At 31.1% G+C, this 11,820-nt stretch overlaps 1 protein-coding gene across 3 annotated transcripts; it reads left to right on the top strand.

The window, feature by feature from the left end:
- The first annotated feature begins 7,157 nt into the window (after nucleotides 1–7,157).
- LOC105780277 (probable ADP-ribosylation factor GTPase-activating protein AGD6) lies at nucleotides 7,158–10,349 on the top strand. 3 transcript variants are annotated; one of them, XM_012604504.2, is made up of 4 exons: nucleotides 7,158–8,197; nucleotides 8,298–8,387; nucleotides 8,806–9,307; nucleotides 10,021–10,349. In XM_012604504.2, the coding sequence occupies exons 1-3, from the start codon at nucleotides 7,400–7,402 to the stop codon at nucleotides 9,304–9,306; spliced, it is 1,389 nt and encodes a 462-aa protein (XP_012459958.1). In that variant the 5' UTR covers nucleotides 7,158–7,399; the 3' UTR covers nucleotide 9,307; nucleotides 10,021–10,349. The 3 variants fall into 3 exon arrangements, with proteins under 3 accessions (XP_012459958.1, XP_012459959.1, XP_012459957.1); XM_012604505.2 differs by lacking the exon at nucleotides 10,021–10,349 and adding an exon at nucleotides 9,414–9,814; XM_012604503.2 differs by lacking the exon at nucleotides 10,021–10,349 and adding an exon at nucleotides 9,410–9,814.
- Nucleotides 10,350–11,820: the final 1,471 nt, after the last annotated feature.

Here is an 11,820-nt window from a genome sequence, read left to right as displayed (position 1 = left end):
TTTAAAAACATCCAAGGATCATTGAAACAAAACAAAAAAAAACTGAAAATTTTGAAAATAAGGGTCACACGACCGTGTGGTTACTTTACACGCTTATGTGACTACTTCACACACCTGTGTATGTTGACCATGTAACTAACTGTGCCCATGTTATATGTGGTCATACGGTCGTGTGACAGCCTGTGTTTCAGGCCGTGTGTTCCAAAATTTGCCTTCAATTTCAAGTTTACCAAAAATGTTTTCTTGATCCCCAAGCATACCATTTTCCAAGCTTAAGACCTATTCAATACACATCTAAGCAAAATCAAAACATGCCAAAATCACACATGTACAACTCATTTTCATCAATCAACCAATGTACCCTCATTGGTACCACATTATACACATCTAAACAACTCAACTAAATAGCATGGTTTTATACAATCAATCTAAATCACACACTTATAATTCATCCATTATCATATCATATAAACATAGTTCAAATCATATTTTTACCTTATACTTAAAAGTGACCAAAAGATACATACTTGCCAAGCATTATAATTCCAAACAACTATGTACACGAAAGAAGTATACACATTATGATAACCAAATAGCATACATAATAACTTTCAATATATAAAAGCCCTATACATGTCATTTATAACCATAACCAAAATAACCAAAAACTACCAAAGAGATTGCTAGATAGTGTGATAGTACTCTAACAAGATTCCAACCGATTGAGCTCCCGATGATCTACAAAACAAAGAAAAATAACAACATAAGCAACTAGTGCTTAGTAAGCTCGTATAAAAGAAACTTAAACATACCATTCCACAACATTAATCATTCAATCATTCTCATTAAATCATACAGGTACTTGACTTTCCTATTTACAGCAATCCACATCATTAGTAAAGAACTTAAACATATAACATCAAAGAAACATGGCACATATCATTAAATGGATTACATCATTTCACCTTTCCCACATGTTTGATTGGTAATCTTTTCCATCCATTTGCAAGTACCAAATTTACCATTTCATAAAATAATTAACAACAATTACTTTATTTACATGCCTTTCCATTAGCCTTTAGTTACCCGTTGAACCATCTAGAATTACATTGGATACTCAGGAATGCTCACACATAGTGTGTCTTTTCATGTAACTGTAACCTTTCCTTTCCAATAGTGCTCAAACGAGCTGTGAAATGGGCCTGCTTACACGAGCTATGGGTCGAAATGTTAGCTACACGATGCTGTTCACACGAGCTGTGGAGAATCTGTAATAGATGCAGGCCCTCAACCATCGGTAGGACATTCAGGCCGTGTGACATCCAAACACTTTCAGGACCTCACACAAGCTGGGACATGGGCTGTCACACGGTCATGTGCCACATACGGTCACACCACACGTCTGTGTGTCTTATTGTATGTATGGCTTATGCGAAGAAACTCTTGTAGCATTTTGGCATGGGGGAGTCAAAAGAAAAAGCAACTCCAATGGAGCCACATCTTACGCTAATGAAAGATGAAGGAAAGTTGTTGCAGGATGCTATAAAATTTTGGCAACTTGTTGGTAGTTTAATTTATTTAACTATCACAAGACTAGAAATTGCCTATTTTGTTGGTGTAGTATCACAATTTAAGCAGTGCCCAAGGAGTAATCACTTAGATGCAGCAAAGAGAATCTTGCGATGTGTAAAAGGCTCTGTTGATTATGGTTTGATGTATGCAAGAAGTGAGAATTTTGTATTAAAAGGCTTTACTAATGCAGATTGGGCAGGAGATGTAAATGATAGACATTCAACTTCAGGTTATTGTTTCAATACTGGTTCAACTATGATATCCTAGTGTAACATGAAGCAAAATGTAGTTTCTTTGTCTAGAACTAAAGCTAAATATGTGGCAGTAACCATGATTGCTCAAGAATGCATGTAATTAAAGAGGTTGATGGGAGATATGTTGTGCAAAGTTGATTATGATGTATAGATCCAGTGTGATAATGAAGGTGTTGTTCAACTTGTTTTCAATCTTATCTTTCGAGCTCGAACAAAGTATATAGAAGCTCGTCATCACTACATTTGAGAGAAAGTGTTGAATTAAAAAATTGAGCTGCAAGGGATCTCTACAAATAACCAAATGGGGGACATTGTCACAAAAGCACTAGGAAAGCCTAAGTTTGAAGAGTTTAGAGTTCCACTTGGAGTTGTTGATTGTAAGCTTGCACTAAGGGGAACTGTAAAAAATTTAGTGCATCTTACATAAATTTTTTTTTTTTTTTTTAGTTTTTACTCAGTCAAATAAGTTAGTTTTGTACTATGAGAGACTTGGTCAATTCTTAAAGACTTGATAGTAAATTCACAAAAGAATTTGTTTTGAGTAGTTGCACTTTTTTAAGAGCAATTAGTTAGTAATTTTAGCCTATAAATTTGTTATGTTTTGCTTCTTTTTTTTTTTAGTAGTTTAGAATCAATAAAAATTAGTATTTTTCCCATTTTTTCTTACTACTATTTTTTTCCGTATTGCACTAGTGTTTTTCTTTTATAGTGTAGCCTTATCCGACGGTGATCCAAGAAGTAAGAACCGGACACCTGCGGCCCACGATCTACAGATTAGCAAATTCAGGCTTCACAAGTCTCCAGCCGCTTTGGGTATACTTCCCTAACCTTTGTACTAATAACTCATTTATAAATATTTGTTATAGAGGTTAAATTGGTGGATTAGTTTTAATTTTTTGAAATGGTCAATTATTAACGTTATTTGTAGTGTGCTGTCATCATCACAAATGTGTATCGTATTTGTTGTTAATGGTGATGAACATATTTTAATGATATTACATTAATCATTACTCTTATTGTTGTTTTATATGAACGTAGGTGTCCATAACATGAAATATGCCTGTATACCCTAAGGAAGAAATACAGGTCTGAAAATTATATCTATGTACTTTTGTAATGCTTATGTCTCTCTCAATTCTTCATTTCTTATTTAATTCTAACTTTTAACACTCTTGAATTAATTTCAATAATATTTCTTTGTCTCATTGGGAAGAATATTATTAATGTTTATTAATAGCAAATATTTTTAAAATTGAGTGAATTCATGAGTTTTTTTATTTATAAAATTTGGATTTTTAAGAAAATAGACATCGAGAAATATAAAAATTATTTTACTTTGAAATTGTAACTCACTTGGAAATTAAAATCGTTATATTATATATGAATATTTCAAGGGATCATAATTAAATACAAAATTTTAAACTTTTAAATTTCAAAGTTTTTGACAAAGTATCGATTTTGGGTGTCTAAGAGTGTTATAACCTTTTTATTATATGTAATTGAGTTTCAAACTTGATATTTTTTTCTGGATTTTATCACATGTTTAAGTTGTCTTTTTAAGAATTTTAAATTTTTTTATAAAATATGATTTTTCATAAAACCGATCACACCTAATAAAAATTAATCATAATTCTATATTATTAACTTAAAACTGTCGTTTTTTCTGAAATATAAACTCTCGTATATTTTTAAATGTTGCAAAACTACTTTTAAATTTTGATTAAAACTGGTCAGGACAACTGGTTTGTTTCTTCATTTTCATATTATTTGTTGTAAGTTAAATAGTAATTAGGGTTTATCAATTAAAATTAAATTTGAGCATTTGGTGGCTGGTATCTATCTTTTTTCTTAAGGGATATGTGTTGTGTTTGCTAGAACTCTTATGCCTCTTATGATTTTATGTTTTGGATTTAGAAAATTGTTATATGAAACTGCTTTCTTTGGCATTAATTTGATTCTAAATTTGGACAAAATTTTATTGTTGGATAATCACAAACTAAATTTAACCTAAAATAACATATTTTATTTGCCCTTTTGTGAATTTTGGATGGGTCGGGTCGATCTAGATAAAAAATACCTTACTCAAGATTTGATCCGTTTTTTAAGCAAATCTTTTTTTTATCTAAACTCATCTTTTGAGCCTATATTTTTATCTGTATCTTTCCACTTTTCGGACGAATCTTCGGACTCATTATTATTCACTTAACTATCATGGATTATAGTTGGAGATTTTAACTATACACCATTGAATTATGTTTACATCTTCATTCAATCCACTAAACACCAGAATGAATCGACGGGTTTGGAACCACACCAACACAAGAAAAGGAAACATTGGTTACTGATGTTAATGCCCGCCATTCATTCCCACCAAGTAAACAATATATGATTTCTTAATTATTTGTACTTATTTAGGAAATAATTCGAAAAAAAAATTTAAAGTTTATTTTTAATAATTTTTTGCGGTTTGGACTTTCACACTGTACAACTTCACTATTTTGGTCATAATTTGAGTTAAAGAAGTCCGTTTTGGGCCTATAATATATCGATTCAAAGGGAATTGAAAATCTAGCTAAAGTTATTTCACAAAGAGATTGGTTGTCAGACGTTGAGTCAGCAATTAGAACTAATTTATTAAAGATATTGAAGTTATCATTGCATCGATGATCGAACTATGAATTAAACGAAGCTTTTTCCCCATATTATTGATTTTCTTTTGTTTTATTTTACAATCTCTTCTTATTTTTAATTTTAAGCCCTTATTTTTATTTTTATTCTTATTTTATTTATTTAATAAAGAAATAAAATTATAACCGTTTCTATAGACATAACCTTATTTGTCGTTTTCTATTAATCTTATATTTTTAAGTAGGTCTTTATTTTTGTAAGTATTTGCAACTTAACAATCTACCATGAAAAGACAGAAGGCAAGTATCAATCATCAGTATTATTTTTGAATTTTCATATTTTGAAACTCCTAGTCAACATGACAAATAGGATAGTAGATAAGCCAATAATTGAACAATTGGTTTATTCCGAAACTAATCATATGCTCAGGGATATGAATGTTGATAATGAAGGGTTGGAAGAAGAAACCGAGGAACATGAAGAGCATGATAATTTTGAAAAAGATGAAAATGTTGATAAAAACATGGCTACTTGGAGAGCATGATGATTTACTATCCGTTCTTTAGAAGATGCTGACTTAGAAACTGAGGCCACCCGATTAAAGGCGCCACCTCGAGAGCCAAAAGTACTATTATTCACAAATATTGATAGGGTTGATGATGAAATCCTGAACTTGATTTATGGAAAGGTTTAATTTTCCAAGGTAAGGTAGAATTGAAGAGAGTCGTGCGATTATACTCTATTAAGCGACCTAGAAGTATGAAAAGGTGGGGAAAAATTATTGTCTTTGATGTGTAAAAAGACATCTTGAAAAATGGATGAGATGCCAAAAATAAATTTTTTAAAGAAAATTTTTAAAATCAAATAGTTAATCAAACAAGTCAATCATGGATTTATCAGTTTGACAAGTTTGATTGAACTAATTAAAAATTTAAAAAAAATGGTTCAGTTATTTTTGTTTGGTTCAACTATCTCAATTATCGGATCAATTGATTTAGAACTCCTCTATAAACCAATACCCAATTAATTCCTCATTCAACTGATCCAATCTGATTCAAATAATTTTTTAAAAAAACATCACAAAACATAAATTATTTGATAAATAGGTTTGTTATTATATTATAATATTTAATACTTTCTTTTGGCACAGACATAAGGCTTGTATAAAAAGAGAGAGAAGAAAACTATATTGTAAATTTAAGCAAATATTTACTTCATGTTTTAAATGAATATATATAGATTAAGATATATGTGATGTAGAATATGTAAAATTGGCATGAAGATAAATCCATTTTTCTTGCTTTTTGCACACTACTTGTTGCCACCATACTCGTTGCTTTATATACTTCATTTCCTTGTGTGAAATCCGAGTTAAATTAGAAAATTAATTATGCTGTACATATAATAAATTTTGCTTGATTAATATTTTATTAATCTTTGCTTGACATAATATTAATATTATTATTCACAATAATATTTTAGTGTTTTACCTATTTAATACAATTATGGCTTGTTTAGCGATAGGGAAAAAGATGTAAGTTGTGGTAATTCTTATTTTAGAGTTGGAGATGATGGAAATTAAGATTCAGATGCCAATTTCACTTATTGATGCATTTTCTAAATATTTTAATTTCTTTTCGCTTTTCATATTAAAAATAATCAACCAACCATATAAATAAATTATTGAATAGTAATTCATTGATAAAATCAAAATATAATAAAAATTAATTTGTTAATTTATTATAATTTTATGAAAATTTGAGGCTAAAATGTTAAAATAAGTGATTTTATAAAACAAAATTTTATAGCAAAGACAATACAATAAATTTATTTTTGAGTAATCTTACAATCCATCAACTAAATATTTAAATCCTACGTTCCAATCAAACTAAACAATATAATCTTATATTCCGACTATAATTTTATATTTTCCTAGTTCTATTACTTAATCAAACCAAATAAACTCGTAAGTTGTTTATTTTATATTCTAAATTGATTTGAATTTACATGTAATGCTCAAGAATTTTTTTAAAATAAATCTATTTATATATTAATTATATTATTTTAAATAATATATTTTAAAAATTGGTGCATATCTTAAATAGGGATAAATCTTAAATTTATACATGAACTTTGATTTAATGTGCAATTCTATATATGAACTTTAATTTGGTGCAATTATATACGTGAAACTCTAATTGTTGTTCAAATATATATTTTAAATTTTAATTTTGATTTAATCATACACATTTAAAGAAATAAATACATCAGTTTTTTTTATAGTGGATAAATATAATTATTTATGTGTGCAATATATAAACATAAAAGATATTATATTAATAATTGTGTTAATAATTTAGAAAAATTGGATCAAATCAAAATTTTATGAATAAAATTATAAAAATCAAAATTCATGTATATAATTGCACATTACAATTGCACATTAAACCATAATTTATGTATAGAGATTTATCCCAAAATATATTTACCTATTACAAATAAAAAATAAATTAAACAATAAGATTTAAAATATTTCTAAAATTCATATAGAATATAATACATAAAATATGAATAAATAATTATGATAAATTTAATTTTACATTGTATTATTTATTTTAACTAATTAAAATATTTTGGGATTAATTATAGTTTTTAAATAATAACCCCCCAAAAAATATCGCGTATTTCAACAACAAAGAGGACACCACACCACCAGTCAATCTCAACCTTTCCCCCCTAAAATATGTTTTAACGGTGTCGCTGATGTCCTTCCTCCCCAATAAATTTTAGCCTCCCATTATTATTTTTTGTTATTTTTTTTTCTCATTTTTTTCTCTTTTTAGACCATTTTCCTAGATTTTGTTTTATAGACCCATTTCTCTGAATTCTTTTTCGATCTAGTTCTTTTTTTTTTTCACCGAATCCGATTTAGATCGGATTCAAAAATGGCGGCAACGAGACGGTTACGCGGCCTCCAATCGCAGCCAGGTAACAGAACTTGCGTCGATTGCAACCAAAAGAATCCCCAATGGGCTTCGGTTTCCTACGGTATTTTCATGTGCTTAGAATGTTCCGGGAAACACCGTGGCTTAGGTGTCCACATTTCATTCGTCCGATCCGTTACCATGGATTCATGGTCCGAGATACAAATCAAGAAAATGGAATCGGGCGGTAACGAGGATCTCAATGCTTTTTTGGCTCAATACGGGATTCCGAAAGAAACGGATATCGTTACCAAATATAATTCTAATGCTGCCAGTATTTATCGCGATCGTATCCAAGCCCTAGCTGAGGGCCGCCCATGGCGGGATCCACCTGTTATGAAAGAGACTCTCAACGGAGGTTCTGGTAGTAGAAAGCCTCCGTTGAGCGGTGGAGGTAGCAGGGACAGTAATTATGCAAATAATAATGAAGGGTGGGATAGTTGGGATAATGACGATTCTTTTAGATCTTCGAATGATATGAGGAGGAACCAATCGGCGACTGATTTTAGAGGAGGGAATAAACATGGAGGTGCTCCGATGAGGTCGAGGTCCACGGAGGATATATACACGAAATCCGATTTGGAGGCTTCGGCGGCTAACAAGGAGAGCTTTTTTGCGAGGAAGATGGCAGAGAATGAATCTAGGCCTGAAGGGCTACCACCTTCTCAAGGAGGGAAATATGTTGGGTTTGGATCGAGTCCTATGCCTACCCAGAGGAATGATGATTCTCAGGGGGATGTGCTCTCCGTTGTATCTCAGGTTAAAAAATTATTTCTTTATAATTTTTTATGAAATTGGTGATTTCTTTTTATGATAATAGATACTTATTTGTTATTCGTTGAATTTGTCTTTGGTGCAGGGGATTGGGATGTTATCATCAGTAGCTGCATCCGCAGCCCAATCTGCTGCAAGTGTTGTCCAAGCAGGAACGAAGGAGTTCACCTCCAAGGTATTTTTTTTATTATATTTTTGTCTTTTTGAATTTGGATTTTGAGTTCTATTACGACAGTTTTTCAAGTTGACATTTTATATTTACTTATGACATATTCTCTGCTGTTGAATCTGTATTATCTATGTTCGCATGCGAATCTTCCAAACTCCAAACGAAATAGGAAAATAACTTTCACTCCATTTAACCTACTTTTCAGTTGATTACTTAGCTACTAGTTTTCGTTTCTTTTTTTTTTCTGTGCCCTTTTAAATGTTCAAAAACATGCTGCTGTTTTTTTGGCATTTCATTTGGCTAAGCTACTGATGTTATAGTATAACATGATGGATTTGTTTCCTCGTATTTCTATTTATAAAAATATGGTATGGGGATTTGGAGTTACATATGCTGGGGCATGATGCACCTATTCTTTTTGCAGGTTAAAGAGGGTGGCTATGATACCAAGGTTAACGAAACTGTCAGCGTTGTCACTGCAAAGACAACTGAGATTGGCCATAGAACATGGGGGATCGTGAAAGGAGTCATGGCATTAGCTTCACAAAAGGTAGAGGAGTACGCAAAAGATGGCATGAACTGGAAAAATGATAACTGGCCGCAAAATGAAAGTGAGAAGAATGGACATCATCAGGGCTCTAACCAGGGGAATAAAGGATGGAATTCTACTTCTGGAGGACAACCCTCCTCTGGTGGGAATTCTAACTCTCGTACCTCAAGTTCTTGGGATGACTGGGACACCAAAGACAACAGGAAGGAAGGTACTACAGAGGTGACTACTTCTCATAGCAATGATGCTTGGGCTGGTTGGGACGAAGCCAAGGATGATGGATATGATAATTTCTATAATGGCACATCTAATAAAAGAGCTGTTGGTGACAATGGAAAATCAGATGTCACATGGTCGGGTGGAGGCTTTCTTTAAGGTTAATTTCTCATATATATCCTCATTCGCATTTCCTATATAGTATTAGATTATTAGTTTCTATATGCGTTCTAATACATAAATGAAATTGTTTGGTGTGTAGTCAGGTTGAACTTGAATTATGTTATAGTTATATTAATTACCAACAAAGGGTCACAAGCGCACAATTGATTTTTATTCGGACAATGCATACGGGGTTTGGATATAACTTAATAGAGCTGCTAAGAAAATTGTTGGTGAATTAGATCTCCAAATGAAGGGGAATGCTTTTCGTGAAGTTAGTGTATCTTTAGCAACTCTTTTACCTGTTTTTTTTTTCTTCTTCTGTTTTGCTCTTATCTTTCAAAAGATTTTACTAATGTAATTTCTTACGTAATCTTCATGTTTGAAAGTAGTTTATATTTGTAAAGCTGTGGACAGAAAATGCTAAATTTGCCCAAATTGGGAAGAGGATTGGTTGTAAGTAAAAACATTATTTGTGAAATGAAATTCAAAATTGCTTTTGATATGTACCGACTATATATTTATTTTTTCATCCCTTTTGTTATAATTGATTTATACCAATCTTCTGTAGTTACTGTGATTTTTTTTTTTTGGGGGGGGGGGTATTATTCATGTTTTTGAACTTTTAAGACATTGTTCTATGATAAATATTATGATCTAAGTTGCTATGATTTCCTTTATTAAAAATGGCTTTCATCTTTGCCATTGTAGCCCACGCCATATGTGCTCTTAAGCTAAGACATAGTTGCATGCTACAAGCCAGAACTCGGTTCCTTGGAATACCTGAGCCATCCTGTTGGCAACATGGCTTTTCGTTTAGCATTCATTTGCATTTGAGGCAAATAGTCCATCTCAACAGGAGGTGCCATTAAGAACGGGTGATTTTAATACCAATACTAGATTTGTAAGAACGTAATGTTATTTATATACCCGTACATAAAAGGAACGTGTTTGTTTGGACCTTTAGTTTACACGTGGCCACCTTTCTCTTTTATTTTCTTTTTACATTATAAAGAAAAATGGTAAACTTTAAATCCTAATCCCTATGTTTACCCTCAGCTACATGTGGGTCACCTTTTTCTCCCCCTCTTTTTTTTTTTTTTTGCATCATATAAAAAATGGAAAAATTTTAATTTTGGTCCCTATGTTAAGATCAAATTTAATATTATATAACAATGAGCAAATTTCAATTTTGATCTATGTGCTACACTCAAATTTAAGATTTAATCTATATACTTTTAACTTTTTTATATAATTTGTGTCGAAACCACTTTTTTTGAAAAAAAAACCAAACTTTTAGTTGTTGACTTAAAAACGCCAATTTGGAGTCGCCACCGACCCTTTAAAGTGGTGTGATCGGATCACCTTGAAAACGATTTTAGGTCTACGAATTTTGAGAAAACAGGTTCGGGAGTCGGTTACGCATGAGGAAGGGTTAACACCCTCGTAACGCCCAAAATTGGTACCAAATTGATTGTTTAATGTCTTAGTATCGAGAATTTAAAAAGATTTTAAAATACGATCCTTCCATTTTTTTGTTAATGTTAATTTTATAGAAGATGCTCGGATAAATCGAGGCGAATGCTGAAGACCTTCTCGTCTCAGAGTAATAAAATGTCACGCCCAATACATTAGGACGCGGCATTTTTAGTCCTCGAGAATAAGCTTGTCTTTCGATTTTCAAAACCCTTGCTGTGAAGTTAAAAAGGATATTCAATTGCTTTAAGTCAAATGAAAAAATTTGAAACCCAATACGTTAGGGCATAATTTCTCAAAATTCCTAGCATTGAATATGGCCCTTATTATTTTTTAAATCTCATTTCGAGAAAACGACATGTCATATCCAATACATTAGGATACGACGTATCGAATTCTCGAGAATGAGTTTTTATTTATGTGTTTCGATTAAAGAAAATTTTCGATTATTTAGATTCGACGATAAAAATTGGAACCCAATACATTAGGGCTCAATTCTCTCGAGGATTCTAAATTTCGAGTATTGCGTTATTTTGAAAATCTTTGTACAAAATAGTTTTAGTGCTTTAATGAAACCAAGTACTCAAGATTAGAAAGCGATGGGATGTTAATGTACAACACGGAGCGATAATTAATAAACTAAAATATATACTAATAATCATCAATAACCAACAAATACTAGTGAATAACATAATACATATGAGGGCAATAATATCTAACACACATCGTACAAATACCAATATTAACATGCAACAACTAAATGGGTTAATCGTTGATTTTAGACGAAGAGCTAAGCGAAATAACACAATTAAAGTGTAACAAGTTTTCAAAAAAGTAAAATGAATGTAGAAGTATATCAAAAGATTAGAAATGAATGCTATAGGAAATAATAATGTATAAATGAATTTTCAAATAAATATTACATGAAAAGAAACTCAAAGTATATATACGTATGCTAATTTAAATAAACAATACATACAAAACGGAAAGAAGATTTTATAATGATATATGTATAGTAAATTTAGATAATAGCAA

Source organism: Gossypium raimondii, chromosome 4 (genome assembly GCF_025698545.1).
Source record: "Gossypium raimondii isolate GPD5lz chromosome 4, ASM2569854v1, whole genome shotgun sequence".
Classification (NCBI taxonomy): Eukaryota; Viridiplantae; Streptophyta; class Magnoliopsida; order Malvales; family Malvaceae; genus Gossypium; species Gossypium raimondii.
This window is presented reverse-complemented; position numbering and strand designations above follow the sequence as displayed.